Genomic DNA, 23,367 nt, shown 5'->3' with positions numbered 1-23,367 from the left:
GTCATTGGCCGTGAAGAAATCCTGACATCGGTGGCATTGTGAGGGGCCGCCGGATTTTCTGTATTCTTCTATATTGATGCACATATTGAACAGGATTTTAATACCGTAAATCTCTTTACAACTGCGGATATCCTTGTTCAGGGTTGCGACAAAAGTGGGTATAGGAATTTTGTTCGTCTAAACATTTGAGTAACGTTAATAACAGAAGAGTTTATTTTTGCTAATTCGTATTGTACATCTTCTGCACTATATTCTTTTTTGACTCTAAAGATACGTTCTTCTGGTACGTGTGATGAGCAATATTTGCTTCGTTTAAAATTCTTATTATGCGACATCTGTCTTCTGTTTTCTTGGTTTTTATGGTGAAGTAATCACCATTATTTTTTGAGTTATAATCTTCCTTATCTTGGAGTTGTTTATTGAAATCCTTCCAGTTAAAATTTTTGTACTTGATTACGATGGGAGTATTTCGGATATTTTCTTTTGAAGAGTGAAATCGTCTTCTGGGATAGGGTCGTTAATAGTATGATTTATCTTAGTTGGGGATGGTGGTGTTGTCTTAAACCTTTTTGGTATTGAAAAAGAAATATTATTTCCTCTGTATATTTGGTTTAAAGTATCAGGAAAGTCGGTGTCCATATTGTTATCACTTGAGACATTTTGATAAAAAAAATGGGATCAAAATTGATTTTGATTGATTTGAATATGGTTGGAAATTGAGTTTTATTATCTTGGGCGAAAGTATCAATTTTTTCCGTGGTGGTTTCTGAGAGGTCATTAAATAGGGTATTTTCGCTCGATATTTTATTTTTGAGAGCGAGATATTTATGTTTGAGATGATTATGGTGGTTATTAATTTTATTCAGGGTCTGTGCGACCTTATGGCTTAGACTTTTAAAATTAGGGGCATTTCTCAATAGCTCAAGGGTTATGATTAGCATATTTTCAAAAGGTATAGCGATATCATTAATAATGCTCAAATCTGAGTCTTCATTATCGATTAAATTGTCTATGGGGGCGTCGGATTCTAAATCCGTACAATCTTCATTCGTCGATTGAACTGTATTTTTGTTTCCGCTTTTTCTTTTCATTCGTTTTGCCGGTGTTAGGATAGGTTAATTTCAAAATATTTTTGGAGGGGGGTACACCCCTCTTTAAGAGCGGCATCCTCAATAATAACTACTGCATCCATAGGACTCTCGGAGATAAAAGGTGAAATCTTTCTGGTCCTGAAAAGGACCATTTTGCGATAAATCATTAGGTGCGAGGCCATGAATCTCACCCAGAATCAACCGACGCTAAACTATATTCTACAATAAATACATAAAGAACAACTAACTAGCACAAATTAGACGCATGAATACTTATCTTACAATCAGCTCGATGAACTAGCAATTCTCTATAGTCCAGCCGATGTTCTATCAGCTGGGCTAAGAGTAGGCGAGGATCGGACTTTTATTTCTGAAGAAACTGCTTGGGATCGCTTCCGGTCATTGGTTTTTGCTCAGTTATAGAACTTCAAGTCAGAAGCTATAATTTCATTTCTTCTGGGCATAACTGCAATTACCATTTTACAAAGTTAGAGCATAGACAGAGAAAATTATTGTAGGCGGATAACCTAACAAATAACCCATCCGCCAAACTGACTGAAGCGTGGTGGCATGTGTTTGAATTTCACAGTCATTTTCCATGTTTATTTCATTATTTTTAAGGGATGAATTGCTGTAACTAGCATTATTTGCATTTATTTATTTATTTACTTACTTATTTTTTTAGTGCAGAACCCTGTAAATTTGTGAGAAAATTTTCGATATGGCTTTGTCGTCATATGGTCCCGCAGTGGACACGGTTCCCAGTGGAACAACGAAGTCAAGCATTACTGACTGCAGTTATTAAGGGGGTGGGTGACCACTTTGATCAGCCTGCGAAGGGACCGAGCGTGCCCGGTATCGGTCCTCGTTAAAATATTCTACCGTAAAGTGCTCTACTTCGCTCGCAAGGCGTCGGGCTACCATAGCAAAGGAGCGATCCCCTCTACAGACGATCAAAATTGTGATGGCATATCTTCGGATCATCCTCAGAGATGTTTCCTCGACGGTTACCAATAGCCCAGTCCCGCAGTGGACTGATCGTTAAGACACGGTTCCCAGCAGATCACCGAAGTCAAGCATCACTGGCTACGGTCAGTGTGCGGGTGGGTGACCACTTGGATCAGTCTGCGTAGGGACCGAGGGTGTGCGGTATTGGTCCTCGTTAAACTGTGCTACCGTAAAGTGCTCGACTCCGCACGCAGGTCGTCGGGCTACCGAAGCGGGGGTGCCATCCCCTTTGCAGTGGATCAAAATTGTGATGGCTTGTCTTCGGATCATCCTCAGGGATGTTTCCCAGACCGTCGCCAATAGCCCATTGTGCAGCTCTAGTGCGACGTAAATTAACTACAACAAGATAATAAAATGTTTTATTCTAATAGTATCGCAAGCGTCAAGATCAATCCTAATTAAATGTCTGACACGCAAATCGAAAAAGATGATTATTTATTATTGAAACACGTCAATCAACGAAATCTCCTTCAATATAAGCCTACAAAACCTTTACAGTATATCAATAATATCCCTTAATTTACATAAATAGCTAATTTTTGACAAGTATTTCAAAATTATGTGCAGACAACTTGTATTTAATAGTTATTACAGTAAGTATAGTAAATTTGAAACATATTTTAAAGTTTCTAAATTTACGTTTGAAATTAAGAAGAGCCATTAATCTTAAAGTTGTAGACTCAAATAATTCAGCTTATCGTACAGAAATAAATTGCTGATTTTTATCATTTAAATGTAATATGTTTCTATTCTGTTTCATACATTTACACTGAAAAGCCAAAAAATTATCTTTGGATAAATGAATGCAATGCAAATGTTTACATAAATGTATGCAAAATTTTTCGATTCGCTTGAAAAGTTCTTGAGATATGGCGAAATACGTAATAAGTAAAATTAACATTAAGGGGTCCAAACTACGTAGCGCTCTCCTGACCAAACTATTCGGACCATATTTTCCAGATTGCTGCTGTATTTTGAGGAGTCAAAAATCAGAATCCGTCAAAAAAAAAGGTACATTCATCCAGAGAAAAACCTTTTCCGTGTCTGATTTCGTAACTTAAAATATCGTCTGCATTTAATATTTAGCAAATTTGAGGTTATTAACATTGAGTCCCAGAACGTGAAGATCCAACCATTATATCAAAAGTTATTCAGTGAGGTCCGTTTTTATTAGACTCACTGTGCATAAAACTTACAATAAACAGATTACGCATATACGTCACACTAGACCTGCACGATAGGCTATTGCCGAGGGTTTGAGAAACATTCCTAAGAATGATCCGACGACATATCATCACAGTTTTGATTCTCTGCGGAAGGACCCCCCCCCTGGCTTAGAGTGAAGTCTAGTACTTTACAAAGAAGCTAAAAAAACTGTTGCTAAAAAAAAATTCATAAGTTTTTTTTTTGTTTTACGGAAATGGGGTGGTAGAATGTTTCTTATAAAAATTCTATTTAAAAAAAAAATTCGGATCTATTTGGCTGTCACTGACACATGTATTTTTCATAAAACTCAAATGTTGAAGAGTTACGTAATTTAGTACAAAATATACTAATATATTTATAAAATATTATATTGATTCATTTGGTCATTATGAAAACATTACCAATACTAAGCAGTTTAATTTGGAAGTAAGTGTTTTATGGCCCCTCGAAAGGAATATGTATCAGTAGTATGAGTTGGCTGCAAGCAATAACATCATGCCAAGTGGTGCTTAATAAATTTTATCTTAATTCTAATGGGATGAATTACAAAAGACGAGTTTTGATAATTTCATAAACATAAAGCCACCAAAAAGAGCAACAAATTACATTAAATTAAAAAAATTTAAATTAGTTCAGCTATATTAATTTAAAAACTTAGAGGAAAGAATGAGGTAATAAGTGACATTTTCAGAAAGAGAAAAAAAGCTGTATACGAACTATTTTATTACCCATTTATTACCCATTATTACCCATTTTTATTACCCATTACTATTCTCTCATAGAAGCAGGTACTAATTCTTTGCTTTATTTAATTTACCACGGCGAAATTTGAAATACAAATCATGCAGGCATACTAAAAACTGTAGTTATGTCAAGATTAAAAAGAAGGCAAAAAACAATTCTGTTACATTAAGCATACCCATATTAACTCGACCACTTTTTGTTACTTTCTCTTGTTCATTAATTCTCCTAAAAAGTCACTTACCTGGTTTCTCCATCAAGCTCTTTTATTGTGTCAGTATATGCTTTCCAGTTTGGAGCATGATTTAATGATTCTTTACCTATTTTTTTATTTGCCTAGTTTGGTATAAAATCAATGTATAGTGGAAAACCATTTTATTTCAGATAAATTTAGTATCAGAAATATGTCATAGACAATGATTTTTTTCTCAAATGATCACCTTTTTTATTTATATTTTGAAAATTATCTTTTCTAAGCAATTGCATTGTTTTTTTTTTCTTTAAATAGAGCATTAAGTCATTACATTTTGAAAGAATAATATTATTAGGAAAAAACATTTTAAAATTAAAACTAAATTATGCCATAAAAGGAATTCTTTAAACATTCTTTTTCAGTCTTGAGTATTCTAAAATCAAAATCTGAATATTTTTATGAAGTTGTTTGAAATTGAGGTCATTAGCAGTAGCTGAATTATTTATTAGGAATATTAAAATTATTTAACCCTTTGCTTACGGTATACCATGTTGTACCAGCCGTAAGCAAAAGGTTAATAAAGGTATATTGTAAATTACAGTAAGAAAAAAAAACTAAATAGAACCACCATATATGAAGTGAAAACAATGACTCTTCTATTACCAGCTAAATTTATAAGTTTACACAGCTGTCTGTTTATAATGTCTCAATACATTAAAAAAAAAAACTGTCAATGTGCACCAATTTCCTCGTAAAACCACCAGATTTTCAATTTCCAATATTTTAAATAGTATATTATTAACCACAGCAGACAAGTACCGAATTTTGGTAATCATTTTTCAATGTGCTCTTTTTGCAACGATTTGATCATAAATCTCGATCGCTTTTTAGACAGTGATTTATGTCTTTTTTGGCAGTTTCCTTACTGTTTCACGAAGTTAAAATTTTTTGTTTGAGTTATCCAGTTTTGAGGCGCTTGATTTGTGTCGATTTCACCATAAGTCCATGCCCTATTTTAATCCTTTTTCTTAATAGTTATTTAGCGTTTTAGGCTACTTTATATGTGGCTTTTCACATTCTTAATTTTTAATAGGATTTTATTATGACATGCAAATTTTGAATTTGAGTAATCACTCTGAGGTGCTCATGGATAGCAGCAATTCCATAGCAAATCGATGCTGTTTTACAATAGTTTTTTTCCAACAGTAATTTATCCTGTTTTGCAGGTATTACCACATTTCCTTTTGTATAGTATCACGACACTTCAATTTCAAATCAGAGTAGTCATTTATTGACACTCTTGAATCGTAATGGTCCCATCGTAAATCTATGTGGTTCCTCGATCGTTTTTTTTTCTTCTGGCAGTTGCTTATTATTTTATCTGTTTTTTCAGGTAATTTTTTTAATTTCGATATTTTTAATGAGAAGTGATGACATTTCAGTTACGAATCAGAGTAATTACTTATAAACGTTCTCTAATTGCTTTCATCACAAATTCACAATATTTTTTTTGGCCATTCAACCACGGTTTTTCCAATTTCAAAATTTTTAAATGAATTTCACAATTAGAGTTTTTCTGACCCGATAGTTTGATTTTTTTTTAAACAAAAATTTTCGATTTTTTATAAAAATAGTTGCAAATCTTGAGAAAATAGTCATTCTCTATATGTTTTTCTTCCCTTTTTAGTAAAAATAGTAAACTTAGTTGCCAGCAATTGAATTGCACATTAAATAGTTTTGAAGAAATTGTCAATGTGCAGATGATCAGAAACTGTTAATTTAGGCAGTCTAACTTTCGATTCATAAATCAGCACTTATTACGGGTAATCATAATACCAGAATGTTTTGTATATCATTGAAAATCAGAATAAACACGATAATTCGATTTGAAATAGTCTTTAAGAAAAAAGGGAAAATTTGAGCAAAAGCAAAATTTCTTAGCAAAGATCAGAAATTTTTAAAATTAAAAAAAAAACAGGGAAAAAAACAGAAAAATCTCATCCCTAGTAAAAGCACAATAATCGAAGCGGCGCCGTGATGGTTCAGGGGATAGAGCGTTTGCCTTCCAATGAGGTGAACTTGTTTTTATCAAAATTACAAGGTTACAGAGTTGAACATTAGTAGTCTTAAAGCGGAAAAATTGGGTCGGCTGTTTAATGATGGTTATAAAATAAAATAATCTAAGCAAATTGAAGTTGTTGGCAAGTGGGATTGCATAAGTTTTTCTTTCTATCATAAAATAGAAAATACATTAATAAATGCTAACTAATTACACAGGCCTGCGATGAAAAAAATACAAGGGATCTGATAACTGAGCTTAATGTATTTTTTGGTGCTGAAATGGAAAATAATAATGAAAAATTTCTATCACATCACGTTTTTTTGAAAAATTCAATTTTACTGGAATTTTTATGAACATTTACCATCAAGTTTCTTTTTATCATTTTTCAATTTCTTCCCTTCTTGACAGACCAGCATTCTATTTTAGTTAAATCTACAAAAGTATGACTACTTCCTGTCACCATCCCTCTCTACCAATAGTGTCGCAAGAATTCTTATCTAGGTTGCTGACCTCTCAGAAACACTAGCAAGCGTAATAGGGAGTCATTTTACAGCTGCTTTTTTCTGTACTTTTCGTGAAACATGGCTTCGAGTTCGAGACATTGTGAAAATTTCCCATATGACTTTTGTTATATATGCGTCGAATGTAGTGTTATTAAAAATCGCATGAGGAGCATTACAGACTATGTAAGACAAAATTCGGAGACCGGGACAAATCGTGGGCACCTCATAAAATTTGAGTGCACTGTCTCAATGATCTATGCTTATGGCATCAAGGAAAGAAGACTGCTCTACGATTTGGAATTCCTATGACGTGGAGGGAGCCCCAAAACCACTTTGATGATTGTTATTTTTGTTCCTGCCATGTTCGTGGGTATAACCGGAAAAATCAAAGGCTAATATATTATCCTGATAGCATTCCATCATCCATGCTCCGTTTCTCATGGACCTGATGTGCCTGTGCCTCCAACTGAATTGCCAATCATCTCTTCAAAGTCGGAACATCCAGAAGTTCAAGGCTCCGATATCGAATATAAGCCATCTGTAGCCGGTTCACCTCATCCCTTCTCTCGGGTTGAACTTAATAATCTGACTAGAGATATTGACCTTTCGAAAGAGGCAGCTGAATTGTTAGACTCCAGACTGAAAGAAAAAATTTATTTGCCAAAGGAACATCTTTTTATTGGTACAGAAATCATGAAAAGGAATTTATTAAGTACTTTGATGAAGAGGAGAACTTGGTCTATTGTTTTGATGCTCCTGGATTGATGAGCAAATTTAATGTCATCTTCAATTAAGATGAGTAGAGGCTGTTTATAAATTCATCTAAAAGAAGCCCCAAAGCTGTTCTTCATCATGGGAGCCAGTATGTATCTGTACCAGTTGAACACTAAGTATATTTAAAAGAATTCTATGAAAACCTGGCTCTCGTACTGGTCAAAATAAAATATATTGACCACAGTTGGACGATTTGCAGAGATTTGAAAGTTATCTCCATGCTTCTTGGTCAACAAGGTGGATTTACAAAGTTGCCATGTTTCATTAGTGAGTGGGACTGCCGTGACAAGACTTAACATTGGGTCAAAAAAGAATGGCCGAAAAGACAAAATCTTGACCCAGGCACCAAGAACGCTATTCGAAACAGCTTAGTTTATCTGAAAAAAGTATTGTTACCTCCGCTACTTATAATATTAGGTGTAATGAAGCAGTTTGTCAAGGCTGCTCCATACGATGACGATTGCTTCAAATAACTGTGCAAAAAGTTCCCAAGCCAAGTTGAAAGAACGAATCTTTGTTGGTCCAGATATCCACAAACACATGAAGGATAAAGAATTTGAGACTAACATGACAGCGACGGAAAAAGAAGATTGGGTTGCTTTCAAAGATGTCATGAGTGAATTTCTGGGTAATTGCAAGGATCTGTAACGAAAATTGTAATGAAAATGCTGGACAAATTTAAAACATTGGGTTGCTCCATGAGTGTAAAAATGCATTTCCTTCAGTCACATGTGGACTTCTTTCCCGAAAATGTAGGAGCAGTCAACGTAGAACAAGGGGAAAGGTTCCATCAAGATATCAAAGATATGGAGCGTAAATATCAAGGAAGATGGGACAAGAACATGCTCGCAGACTACTGTTGGATGATAGCTCGGGATAGACCTGAGATTAAGCATGAAAGAAGATCATAAAAAATAAGTTTCAGAGGAAAACGAGTATGCACTTAAATAGAAACTATTTTCGTTTGTTTTTTGCTTGTTTTGTTTCAAACTTTCATATATAAGGGAAAACAATACACAATATTTGCTATTTTTGGTCAATAGTCAATTTTACGTAAGTTATCTTAATAAAAATTAATTAAAATGGTATGTTGGTGATTTTCCTCTAGAAACTGATGTAAAAAGTTTGAACGCAAGGAACTTATTGTTTTTCTCTCGATCAAAAGTGACTTGTGCGGTCTGGTAATAGTATTTTGTATCCATTTTAACCTATAAAAAGTTAGCTGATAGCTCAAAAATCAATTTTCTTTCACAAGATTAAATTTTACATAGTTCAAAATTAGTGAAGAGAGCAGTTACCGGCTAGTACATGCAAAATTGTTTGAGAGAATTCCTTCCAAATAGCATTTTAGTAAAAACATTAATATCGATTTTGCAAAAAATCCTGATGTGATTCGGAAAAATGGTCATTTTCAAAATCAGCGCATAAAATAACATATAAATCAACAATAACTTCTCTTGTATTTTTCAAAAACTTCAATTTCGTAGGCTTGTGTTATTAAATAATCAGGTAATTTTAACTGCTTAATCCTATTGCAAATCCTTTAAAATTGATGAATAGGGAAAAACAAACTGAATTCATGATAGGATTCATTTAACTAATATTACATATAATGTGGAAGGATTAAAAACAGGTCTTTGGCAGGGAAAGAGGGCACAAAATTTATTTAATAATTATTAGACAGAGAACACTTATCAAAGTGACACAAAATCGTTGTGCTCGTTAATAAAAGTTAGGGAAAATCTTAAAAATTTAAAATGCTTCCGTAAAATGCTTCGTTTTAGGCAATAAGGGAAAACTTAGTAATTATAATTGGTCAGTTAAATAGGTCCAGGGAAAAAGTCTTTCCTACAAATTAGTTAAAGGGATAATCAACAAAATGGTAATTAATGTATACTTGAACTAAAAATAGATTAAAAGACAGGGTGTGAATTTTAAAGTGTGAGAAAGAGCGTCTTGATTTGAATAATACATTAAGACAAAGATATACAGAAAAGGAATAACATAGAAAGATTAGTTGAAGCTTTTTATGTTGCATATATATATAAATACAAGGTGAGGCAAAAACAACCCGGACAAACAATTTTTAATTTAACTTTATAAAAATAAATAAATTAAAAAAAATATAACAAATAACAAGAGTAGACTTTTACTTATAAATATATTTAATTGATTTCAAAATTGCTGTCTTTCGCTGTGATGCAAAGGCATATTGAAATTTATAGCAATGAGCATTGGGAGAGATTTTACTGATAAGAAGCTCTTTACAGTCCAACAAGCTCATAATTCTCAGAACAATAGAATCTGGTTTGTCCAAGAAATTCAGCAATTGTTGAACAAACACATCTGGTTTTTATGGATGAAACTGTTAAAATAAATCAAAGAGCGTAAACACGAGACATTCTAGAAGCTGTTGTACTTCCGTGGGTCAAAAAGACACAAGAATGGTGCAAGGTACATTTTAAAGACATGATATTATCTGAAGAATGGCCATCCTACTCCCCAGATCTCATAAATAACAACATAAAGTCCATTTTGGAGTCTAGAGTTTCCATTAAACCATCCAAAAGTTTAGTGTCCCTAAAGCAATTTTTGGCGGAAAGGGATAGAATAAATGCAGAAGACTTGCAGTTTATTGCTGAAAATTTCAATAAGTGTTTACGCCTCTGCATTACTGCAAAACCAATTAACTTTATTTATTAGTTAAAGTCTATTTTTATATAGTTATATATTTTTTAAATTTATTCATTTTTAATGGAGTGGTCACCAAGGAAAAAATTTATCCATCTAGAATAAATGAAAATTGCTTTAAAAAAAGTATCATTCTTTTGAATTCAAAGATTTTTATTTCATCACGCACGACACTCTGGGGCAGTAAAGGTATATGACTTGATTTTTAGAACACAATTTTCTTTACATTTCTAAGCCACAAGGAAAATAAATTTAATATATATGATTCAACTTTGATTTCAGGGAAATTTGAATTACAGAGATTCGTTATTTCACTGTAATTTGAAAATTAACAATGTTTAATTATTGCATAGGAAAAAATTCGATGTTCATTACAATTTCATGAAAATAATTATTAATAACAATTTCATTATACGATTCATTACAATTTTAGGTAAATAAACAGCATTAAGAAATAAGTTTGAGTGACAGAATATTATACATACAAAATTAATAATTAAAATAATATTATACATACAAAATAAATTAAAATCATAGTAATTGTTTATCACATTTCACTGAAATTTGAAAATTAAGAATGTTTAATTACTGCATTGGAAAAAATTCATTGTTCATTATAATTTCGTTGTTCATTACAATTTCATTATTCAATTTATTACTATTTTAGGTAAATAAATAGTATGAAGAAAAAAGTTTAAGAGACAGAATATTTTACATACATTATTATTAAAATTATAGTAATTGTTAATCATATTAAAAAAAATTGGAACAAATATTATAACTTATGATACAATGAAAATAATTTATATAAAAAAAAGAAAAGAGTTTAAAGGTAATTTAAGAAAAAAAACAATAAATGCATCACATGAAAAATAATCTTAAAGCAATTACAATATTTATCAGTTATAGATTAACACATCGAGTCCCCCCCTCCTTATAAAGAAGATTCTTAAAATTAAGCATAAGCCTTGAATAGTATTTACATGAGAAAAATAGCAATAATTAACTTAAAATTTGAGTAAAAAAACTAGATTTAACAAAAATTCCTCAAAATAAATGCATAAAAGATCAAGGCATTCAGATAAAGTGTACAATTTAGGATATAATATTGACATAACTGATTTGGTTTTCAAAAATATATACTGCTATTTGCTTTTGAAATCCTCATTGAACCCTATATTCCTCATGTGTTTCTTATTATTACAAATTCCATCCATTTACAACAGAATATAAATAGTCTTTACCATAATAAATCTAAAAGAGAACATTATTGAGGACATTAAATATCATTTGAAAATTATTGAGGATATTAAATATCATTTAAAGACATTTTATATTTAGAAGTCACTAGAAGTGAAGAAATAATTATTTACAAAAATAAATACAGCTATTTACAGTTTACGACACGTTCAAACATCATCAAATATACCAGCAGGAGGACTTCCTATTCGAGACCAATGTAAGTAATTATCATCAGCTTCTTCTTGGTATGGAGAGCGACCAAATGTATTTGTAGAGCGTTCTTCAGTATAATCTATGGGTTCTATATCTTTAAGAAGCTCTATTCGTGAATTTTCATCAGGTGAAGAGTTGAGTAAACCTTTATTAAAAGAAAACATTTCAGCTGAACTTAAATGCAAATAAACAAGGAGTTCCTTCAGATAATAAGTAAGAAAATATTCATCAACGCATTGATGACAAATTCTATTGTTTCTTCTTCTAACTCAATTCCGTTCTTAGTTAAATTAAATTTTTCATATTTATTAAGAATGACCTCAAAGGATTTATTTTGAATTTAAAAATAATTATGCCACATACTAGATAATTTTGATTTTTAGGAATGATGAAATTGCTGCAAATTGAGCAAAATTCTCTTGCAACCAAATTTGAAAACAATAATTTTTATTGCCATTTGTTACTCAATATACTATAATAAACGAAATAACAATATTATATAAGATAAAGGATAAAAACAGCTTTTTTATTACTGCTAGTGTTCAAGATGGCCATCCCCTCAGGAATCTGAAATGTTTTATTTTTCGTATGTACTGGCAATTTTTTTAAGTTCTAGGCACCAGTAGTGCCTAGAAATTAATGCTGCAGGAAGGAATTACTTCTGTCATGTTTTTTTTTAGCTGCCGTAGTAAAAAAATTATAATTTTACTAATTTAACTTCTTCAAGGTTTTCTCAACAACAAAAAAGGCTATAGTGTATCTGGATAGTAAATGATTTTACTTAAATATTCATCTTGACTTTAGGGGAGAACAGGATATGCTATTTATGATATTTACCACAGAGAGCAAGGGCTAATATTTAAACTGTAAGACCATGTGAAGCTGATTTATCACTTACTATATTCTAAGAATATATCCTATATAGGATTGCAATCTTAGCTAGAACTAGTGTTTAAGTCTGTTTTATATAATAAACAATTACTCAAGTTTAATGGGGTAAGTAAAATGCTGCGTTTGCCATAAAGATCTTTGCGAAAAATACATAATCGAACAAATTTACAATGAAAATACAATAAACAAAAGACCTGCTAACCAAACATTGTTTTTCGCTTTTGTGCCTGCATCTAAAAATTCTGAAGATAATACAGGAAATTTAAAAATTATTGCTGAGAATTCAGAAACTATTTTATAAAATTCAAATATAACAGAAGAAAGTTTAGGCAAAACTGAAAATTTAAATATTGGCAAAGAAAACTTGGATGCAACGAAAATTTAAAAACGAGCTCAGAGACTGTTCTAGAAAATTTTGCATTAATTATTGAAAACCCAGTGAAGGAAAATGAAAAAGCTGATTTCTTGAGCATCTTTCTCTTTATGGATATAAATTGAATGATTTATAATGAGATTATCAAAAAATCTGAGAATGCATGCAAAAAAATGTTTTAAGTAATGATTCATTTATTTCTTTATATGTAGTTTTATATTTATTTATTGTTTTGTCATGTCAAGAGTTTTATGAAAATTAAAACATTGATTAAAAAATATCAATATTTTTCAAAAACATTTTGTCAAAATAAAGTGGCAACAGAAGGATTAAAACTAGCTATAAGAGTTAATAAATTGCTTCTAGGAAGTTTAATCATTAAAGACTTAGTGTTTGCAGAAAGTTATTATTTTATCTATGATAAAATTTGTAATTCATACATTGATTTAAAACTTTTAAAGCCTTGAAATAAGAATATTATATAAAAATAACCATTCAATATAAATAAATAAGGTAATATGACCCAATATTATCTCGAAATAATACTCTTTTTCCGCATGAAACAGAATCAGAATTTTTTAATAAAATTAAGCAAAATATCACTTAAGATATAATACAAAAAACTGCAAAATATATTTGCTCATTATTTACTAACTGGAAACGTCAGTTTTAATATTAGTAAACAAATTATTTAAGATTTGTAGTTTAATTCTATATAAATTAGTACATTTTATTGCATTACTTATGAATAAATAATAAAATCATTTTGAGAATACTGGTGCTTGTAAATTTTTGTATTGTTTTTTTTATATTAAAATAAATTCAAGCATTATTCAAAGAAATATATATTTGATATCAAATGATTTTTTTGCTTTAAATTGTAAAAGTTATTTTCTTTTCACTATTCGTAATTTGAAAAGATACTTTTTCAACATTTCATTTAAAAGAGAAATCATTAAATGTCTTGCTTGCAGACTCATTTTTGAGGTTGTAGTTAAAAAAATGTGTATGTTTATACGAAAAAAGCCCATTTGTACATAAGCAATAAAATGATTTATTTTTTATTTCATCATATTATTTACCTCAGAAAATCTGCTCGAAGGTTACATCCTAACTTAACACTTTTTCTGATATCAATGTGTGGTGCTAGCAAAATGTTCATCCTAAGAAACTAGATCTTAACAACTGAACTATAAGGAAGCAAATTAGTTAAGTTGTTTTAAACACCTAAAGATATTATTATTCTATAAGGCCTTAAAATATATTAAGATATTTTTTAACAGATGGGTGAAAGTGACATCCCTCATGCTTTGAAATGCTTAAATTTTTTTTTTGTGGAACAGTGAGGTAGACATTTTTGTGAAACAGTCAAATTAGCATTCCAGCCAAATAACATGTTGGCATGGGGTATCAATCACTAAATCACTTCATTAATCATAAATTCATTAACTAAAATTGAATAATAACAATTCATTTTTCACAGATTTATTATTTTATTTATTTTAGAGATTTAATGAAATTTTTGCTAAAAAATTAGTGTTTCAATTAAAATTTGAATAACTACTTGTTTAATTTGTTAATAATTAGTCTTGTTTTGATACAGAATGAAGTTTTCTTCTGAATTTTGTTTTTACCTGGAACAAAATGTGATATTTGAGTTTTAGACATTCAACACAAATATGTTACAATTATTCCTCCTTTTTTATTTTATAACTTTTTAAGGCATATATATTTTAACACATGCAAGAGATGAATTTATATTTTCATATGTGATTGATTAATTCTTTTTTCCACCAGAGTCACATTAATGTATGATCATGATTAACAAAAAACTAGCGAAAAATAGTTTTGTCACATACAGTAATATCTGGTCAATAGGTTGCGGCCTACATGAAGAATTCATTTCCTCCAAGCCACACTTGATAATTATATAATGATATAACAGTAATGCTTGATAATGATATAACAGTATATTTTTTTCAAAACCAGATTTTTAGAAATTTTTTTCTGAAATTCCGAATTTATTTCGTAATGCTTACTCTGAAAACGTTTTTTTTTTAAAATTAAATATGGGTGTAAAAAGAAGTTTTTGATTAACGAAAAAACATATGATGTCCCCTATAGATGGGGTGGGTTACAAATTCTAGTTTGTAATTTAAGAATAAACTAGTAGGCTATATTTTTTACGTTATTCTACTCATCTGCACTTTCTTTATAAATATTTTATGTCACAAAGCTAGAAAATAAAATCTTCTTATTCTATACAAGGATCTAATTGCAGCAGATACTTTTAGTTGAAATTCTTTTTCATTTATTTTTCAATGCTGATCAATTTCTGCCCCTTTTGCAAACCAATGTATACAATATATAAGAAATAAAAATTTAAAAAAAAGCGCTTCTGCATTAAATAAACGTACCTAAAAAAAGAAATTACGGGAGTACATAAATTGACACCGATTTATTGATGTAAGAACTGTCAGACTGTGGCTGAAAAAAATTATATTTCAAAGAAAGAACAAAAATTTAAAAATAGAAAAAAAATAAGGTGCTGCAAAACAAATTTCTCAACTGAATTTATAGAAAATACTAAAACCAAAATGGACTCTATAAATTAACCACCAAAACAATGCACTGCAACATGTCAACTTACACAAATTTCATTATACATATAACTGCAATGAAATGCACTAGTAACAAAATATACAATAATATACTTACTGATATCAGATGGTTTTGTAGAACGTCTACTGCTTCTTGATAAGCTAGAGCTAGGTCTATTCGATTGCCGCCTGCGAATTTCTACACTTTCAAGTCTCTGTCGCCTATTTTTTTCTAAATAAAAATACCATTTTTATAAAACAATATGGGTAACAGAAAAGAATTAATAAAGCACTTTGCAGCGAATTGTTTATTGAAATACGTACTCCTCTAGCCAGATGCTTTGAAAATGGTTTGTTTTGCCAACATCTAAGTCATCTGATGCCATTTTTTGGAATCAACTAAATCTACAATCATATCGTATACTTGTCACAGTATGCCATCAAAAATGTTTGGTGGAATACATTTATTAGAAATAATAACACGACCATACTCAGGGGATATTGTATTCCTTATAAGAGAAGTTACAAATCAGCCTTTATTTTATCTTTTGATAAATTTATGCAAGTTGCTTAAGAAGTTGAAACTGTTTGATGATGTCAAATCTAGATGTATAAAGACTGTGACGTTCTTGAAATCTTGGCTTTTACTCTATTTCTTTTCATTGATACTGCTATAAAAAAGTTAGTGAAACTTTCCAGGAAGTTTTATCTATGTCTTGTTTCTTTTGAAATCCTGTTTTTACAATCGTAAATCAAAATATTCTGCAAGATAATTCATGTACCATTGGGTAACTTTAATAAATCTGGATTGTTTATCGATTACAATTATGAACTACATCACTACTTTTCTTTCGGTTTAATTACCACTATTAATGAACAGAAGGCATTTGCATTGGTTATGCTGCTAAAACTGGTTCTCTGCAAAATGAATGTAGGGTAGGAAACATTTGGTCCTCTAATGAGGCACATTTTTGTTCAGCAAATCTTGATATATTAGATTTCCATCAATTGAAAGGTATGCTAAGTACTGTAGCAACAAACTTAAAAATATAAATTAATCACTCTATAATTTACTGTAAATTATAAAATATGCCATGAAATTAGTAATTCAAGTCATTTTTTTCTACTTTAGTTTTCAATAATGAAGATGAGACACCTTTACCTAGTATGTACTATTATGTTTCTAACAAAATTAACCTTTTAGCTTAAATTTAGCTAAAAATTACAACTTTCACACTTTTTAAGTGGGAAAATTATTTAATGCATTACAGTTTCCAGCTAAAGATAACAATTTTTTAAACTAATGATAAGAAACAAAAAAAAAAATTTTTTTTTGGGAGGGGGGGATTTTGTGGATAAGTAAGATTAAAATAGCAAAAAAATTAATTTTTCAGATAAAATTGCAAGAAATTAAGAATTTATTAAGTCAACTTTAGCACTTTATCCTTATTATTAACAAGGTCAAAAAAAAGAAAAGATTTAGTGCATATGTATGAGACAAGATACATCGATAAAAAGAGAAGAAATTTTAAAAAAAGCAGGAGAGGACAAAATATAGTCAAATTATGCATGGTCTTGGTGAAAGACATTCACTTTTAAATGATACAAAAAAATCTCAATAGGTGAAGTGGGAACTTTTAATACTAAAGGAGGGTCAGTAAAAAAAATTAAGTTTTTTTTCAACTATGCCCTCATAACATATGTATCTGTTGAAAGAAGCTTCTCCAGGTATAAAATTTTCTTTTAGACAAAAGAAATTCTTTCACGTATGAAATATCAAAAACTTTTACTAATCCAATGTAATTTTGATTTCTTGAAATTTCACTAACTTAAAGATCTGAAGCATTACTCTCTATAATAAAAAAAATTAAACACTGTCATCACGAAGAATGAATGAGAAGACATCTTCTCCATGATTTATAATCACAAAATATATAATAGGAACAAATTTGCATCGGCCAATATTACATTTTTATGTTTTGATCTTGTTTTATTGATAACAACTAAACTTAGTTAATAATGGGATATACAATAAAAAAAACACAACTACTTTACCTCATCACACTAAAGAAAGGATTCCATTTGGAAAAAATGGCTACCATCCCCAGAAAAATGAAATATGACATAGGTCATCATGTATCAAATTGTTTTTCATTCAAATTTTTACATTTCAACAATTTTGCAAGCTATTTCTTCACACAATTGACAACTTCAAACAAATGCGTACAAAATTCAGAATTTTTCATGATATTGGGGTTAACTCTATTAAAATAACCTAAACTTTTTAAAACCAAAGAATTTTTTGAATAAGAAATAGCCTGTGCAGCTTAACAAAAGAAAGCTTCACAAGGAAAGAAAAGTTTATGGCTTCACTCATGCAGAATTAACATCCAATAATGTGTTATAAAGCTTATTTATCCTGAACAGATATATTCTAATATTAATGTTATGAATTTGGTATCAAATCATTAACATAATTTATCTATTTAACCCCACTTATATTATTCAATTGGAGTGCAAGGTGTTTTGAATAGGTAAAAGTTTTAAGTGAATTTTGCAATGAAAAATTATCTCATGAAACAATTCAAAACTATTAATTCAATGAAAGCAATAAAATAATTTTTTCCTCCATTTTAAGAACCCTTCTCTATTTCTAAAGATTGAAGACTCTCAATTACAGATAAGAACTTTCGTACATAAGGTTATTCAGGGCATCGATATTCAAGCTCTATGGCAAAATTGCCCATGAGCAATGGCGCAAGGGTTTGGGTACAATAGACCTCTGGTCGATGTGACCTGCTCTTTGAAGCTGCCCAACCTCTAAGTCTACATAAGATTTCTTATTGCAACAGTTGTAGTAAAAAAAATGTGTCTTCAAAAATACTAAAGAAATATTAAAAGATGCAATGAAATTATACACTAAATATAGTTAGGAACTAGCAGGAGTCACATCAGGCGAAGTGAGACACATAAATAAGAGATATTTCAGTATTTTTAATAGTTCTTAATTCAAATATAGTGCTAAAAAATGAGTAATTTGGATAACACACAGAGAGAAGCATCCATGCCCTGAGTGGGATTTGAACCCCTAACCATTGGCTTCACAGTCAGGGGATATAAAAATTTATATGTCACATTTTAAAATAAGGATGATTGAAAATAACTAGAGGAGGAATATAAATAAAATCATATATTTGCGTAACATACCTCTTTTAATTAGCTCTTTCCCTTCTTCAATAAGATCTGAAGTCATTTCGTCATCTCCAATAAATTGTTCAAAGCCAATAAAGTGAAGAACTCGAGTACAAATATTAAAATAGGTTGCTAAACAAACAAAGAAAATCAAAATTGGAAAATAAATATTGAAGCCATCTGATATTATAGGTATTACATCCATATGTCCCATTATCTGAAAAGAAAAAAAATATATCAGCAATTAATATTGATATTAAAGACATGAACTGAATTTCATGATGGCTAGTTTATTGCAATGGGCTAAAAGAAATTTTGCTGAGCCAATTACAACATTGAATTGGAAAAAGATTATACCCTGAAAAACTTAATGATTAGATTTTCACATACTAAGTACCATTGGTCAGAGCGAATGCACTACAATTTTTAAAATTACTGTAGACACAACTTTTTTTAAGTTTGTAGTGTTATACACTATTTTTTCGAAGTAGTATTGTAAGTTGCGTTATAATTTAAAAACACTAGTTTGTAGTGATTCACGACTGCAGGGTATTAAATATCACTAAAAGTTACCTTTGGTGACAGTTCATGAACAAAATTGACAAATCATGGTTAATACTTTGATGGGGTGCAATTGACACAAGTTTTTAATTAACACAAGTCAGCAATTGACACATGCATACCAGTTATGATAATATGTCAGGTGGTATCATAAAATTGTATTTAAAATTTTAAGCAATTATATTAAGATAACCATGCTGCTCACAATTCTAGTTTTACACAATTCCTTTATATAATATATATTATGAAATATATATAAAATTTCTTTTTTTTATCATTACTTATGCACAAGTACTTCTAAGATAATGATAAAATGAAGAAAAATAATTTTTTATACATAAAAGAATTAAACAATAAATATTTATAGCCATAACCATATACGTATTGAAAACTAAACAAAACTATTACAGTACAGAACCCGTTATCCGGAAATCAGAAAACCGGAAAACCAAAAAACCGGAACGAAATTCGAGAAATTTTCCCGCCATTTTTTTAAAAAATATTTTTTTTCCTCATAAGATTTTAGGATTTTTCTTTCTTTTTTGAAGGATGTTTACCTTACCATCACTTTGGAGATAATCATTAGTGCATTACTTCATCGTTTTTTCCTCTTTTTAAGATTATTATCATAAATTTTTTTTTTTTAGTTGGGTTTAACAATAAAAAAAACGGCTTTTCGTAGTGATTCAGAAAACCGGAAAAATCAGTTATCCGGAATAGCGATGGTCCCGATCGTTCCGGATAATCGGTTCCCTACTGTTATATTGATTATGATACATCATCCTAGCTTAAAAATCAAAACAACCCTATCGATATTTCGTAAATAAACTTATTATTTTCATTTTGCATTAATTTATGTTATTAATAAAGAAATACTCCAGTTAAGTAATTTGAGCTATATTGAGGTAAGCAAGAATAAACACTAAAAATTAAATGGTGCTTTGTTTGGAGCAAGCTCAGATATAACAAAAAATAACAATCAATCAGTTATCTCAACTTTACAAACAGTTTGAGTTAATATAAAATCAGGGCTTCAGAAAGAAATTTATTTTTTAAGGGGTTTAATGTATCTTATTTTTAAAAATTTTATATGCATGATAACAATTTAATTTTTTATTTAACACAGAATATGAAACTAAATATTGTTGTTTCAAAACTTCTTTAATTATAGTAGTTTTGAATTATTACGTTTCACTGCCTAAGATTGGTTATTCTAGACAAAAGATTGAAGGTCAAATTTGACATGCTAACTATAGTAAAACTTTCAATTTTAATTAATTTACCCTAAGCCAGCATTGGAGAAATAAAATAATGGAGATTTTACTAGCAACATTTTCTAAGCTACGAGTAAAGTTTTGATACATCATAGATAATTAATTAAGTCAGAAAAGAATTCAAAATTGGAAATAATATAAGCCCTTACATTTAGCAAAGTAAAAAATATGTATATAAATATTAATCTAAAATAGATTTTTTTACAACATTATTTTTAATTACTTAAACTATTTTATTTAATAATGGTTGTTGAACAGCAGACCCAATTTTTGGGTTTACGACTATTAATGTTCAACTACAGAGCCTTGTAATTTTGCACCCAATCGAGAAGACAAGGGAATTCCAGTATTGTGAGAAATTTGACTTTGTGGATAACTTAAACTTTTTCTTTTATGTCCGTTGTTGAACTTCTTCTTGGGCACTACAGCATATGACAGGCCAAGGCCGTCCCAATAAGTTTTTGCCATTTTGATCTATTCTGTGCCTTCCAGTTAGTTATTCCTATTATCTTTAGGTCTTTCTCAACTGCGTCCAGCCACCTAGTCGGTGGACGACCCCTTTTTCTTGTACCTTCTGGTTTAGGAAAAGTTACTTTTTTGGGGGGGGTTTTGGTCTTCAGATCTAAAGGCGTCCCAGCTATTGAATGCGATTGGCCATAATAACATGAACTATGTTTGGTTGTTTATACTTTTTATATAGCCCATGAATGCAAAGCGTGTGTCATTTGTTATTCTCATTGACAGCACCAAAAATTCTTCTAAGCTGAACAGCCGACCTAATTTTGGGTTTACTACTAATGTTCAACTCCATAGCCTTGCAATTTTGAACCAATCCAGAAGGCAAGGAAACTCCTGAATCAATACCCTCAGACATATTGATTTGTTATGGAAACATGGAGGATTTTGCGACTCGACAGATTTAACATGCATCAGTCACCATTTACTACACGAGGAGTCTTCGGCCGGCGGGGATCGAACACAATAACTCTTGAACATGGGCCAAGTGCCCTACCAACCAGGCTATCCCCGCTTTACTAAAACTTTTTACATTCAACACACTGCAGTACTAGCAATAGCATCATCTTTTGAGGAATAAGAAAAGTATTTTTGCCATCAGTGGATATTTTATCGCCAAAAGAATTTTTTTTTTTTTAATTTCTTCAACAAATAGGAGAAATTTGAGAATATACAGGTAAACAGGAGTTAGTCGTAAAATACAGGAGTCTTCGTTAAAAAACAGGAGACTTGGCAGGTATGCTAAGAAACCGAAGGGATACTGAAGAAATGTGTCACATATTGAGAGGAGAGTGAGATTTATGAAACATGAAAATTGCAACAGTTTGTGACAAAGGGGTTAACTAGAAATGTGATGGCACACATTTTGATTTAAATAAAGCACTTAAAATCAGCAATTTAAATATTAATACATTATTTATTTTTCCATTAAAATAAGTACACACTTAATATTAATTATAACTACACTTATAAATGTCATTAAAACATACTGTTAAAGGTTTAGAAATAATATTTTTTGACACTTAAGGCCGTTGCCACCTCGCAAAGGAAGTGAAATGTCTATAGAGAGGAAGAATGGAGGAAACCTTGTCCCTTAGGGGTTATTTAAAATACCAGAAAAGTTGAGAGGATTGATTCATTATTATGAAGGGTCGACAGACTTTAGAATGCCTGAGAGGCACCCCCTCTGTTCATATACGAGGTTTTTCTTATCGCTACTTTACATTCTCGAAATAGTAGCAACTAGATACTATGCTACAGTATTACAAAAGGAAATATCATCATGTATTTTTTTCTTTCCTCGTCTAATGTGTTTTAATTCTGTATGGAGACGGTCTTAATGAAAAGGTCAAAAGAAATTTTTATTTTCTCTAGTGTTATTCTGAACTGGAGTCTCAATATGCTATTTTTTATACCCATAAAAAGTTTAATTTATGCAAACATTAAAAAAATAGTGTTAAATAAAAGTTAAAACGAAACACTGAAATAATAGAAGTTTGACATAGTTAAGTGAGAGGAAATTTGAAATAAATTTTTATTTTTGAAGGACTGATTTCCAATTATCACGATACTATATGAAATGTATAAAAAGGTTTTATTGAAATAAAAGAGCACTACTGCGAAATAAATAAGTTTTTATACACTGGGGACTAAAATTAATGTAATAAGACAGTTTATATAGTGCAATATTTGTGCAACTATGATGCTAATCAACTGCTCATGGAAACAAAAAAATTTAAGTATTTAAAACATTTAATTACATAACAAGTTCTGCTATTGTTATATAATTTACCAACAATTTTCTTCTCACTTATGAAATTATTAAAATTTTCTAACCAAGAAACGTTCTTATCAATTAATAAACTTAAACCGTAATAATGCTGACCATTATTTAAGACTGAATTAACTTTGCTAATTAATTCTACGTAATATTAATCTTTCTTTTTTCAGATTAAACATTCTAGTTTTTTTTTTTAATATTAGTAGCTTAAATCAATCTTATCTCGTCTTTCCTTTATGTTGTATCCTAAGTTTCAATTTATATAATCATGATTATCTTAAATAATAGATGCAACACTGTTTTCATTATATGGTGCTAAACACTCAATCATTTTCAAGTTTCTCTTTAACACAATGTTTTTTAACAGATTTTAAAGTTATAAGTAATAAAAAATACACAAATAACTTTAGAAAAAAATCATTATTTTAATTTAATGGTTAAAAGAAAATGTTTTAA

General features: G+C 30.1%; 1 protein-coding gene across 3 annotated transcripts in view; it reads right to left on the bottom strand.

The window, feature by feature from the left end:
- Positions 1–10,401: 10,401 nt before the first annotated feature.
- LOC122270900 (G-protein coupled receptor-associated protein LMBRD2) overlaps positions 10,402–23,367 on the bottom strand; it is an 85,212-nt gene continuing 72,246 nt past the window's right edge. For all 3 annotated transcript variants that reach the window (XM_071187518.1, XM_071187517.1, XM_071187519.1), the window contains exons 13-15: positions 18,796–18,997; positions 15,707–15,820; positions 10,402–11,869 (exon numbers count right to left, since the gene is read on the bottom strand). In XM_071187518.1, the coding sequence (XP_071043619.1) occupies positions 11,679–11,869; positions 15,707–15,820; positions 18,796–18,997 (507 nt within the window). In that variant the 3' untranslated portion in view covers positions 10,402–11,678. The remainder of the gene's footprint in view (positions 11,870–15,706; positions 15,821–18,795; positions 18,998–23,367) is intronic.

This window comes from Parasteatoda tepidariorum, chromosome X1 (genome assembly GCF_043381705.1).
Source record: "Parasteatoda tepidariorum isolate YZ-2023 chromosome X1, CAS_Ptep_4.0, whole genome shotgun sequence".
Lineage (NCBI taxonomy): Eukaryota > Metazoa > Arthropoda > Arachnida > Araneae > Theridiidae > Parasteatoda > Parasteatoda tepidariorum.
This window is presented reverse-complemented; position numbering and strand designations above follow the sequence as displayed.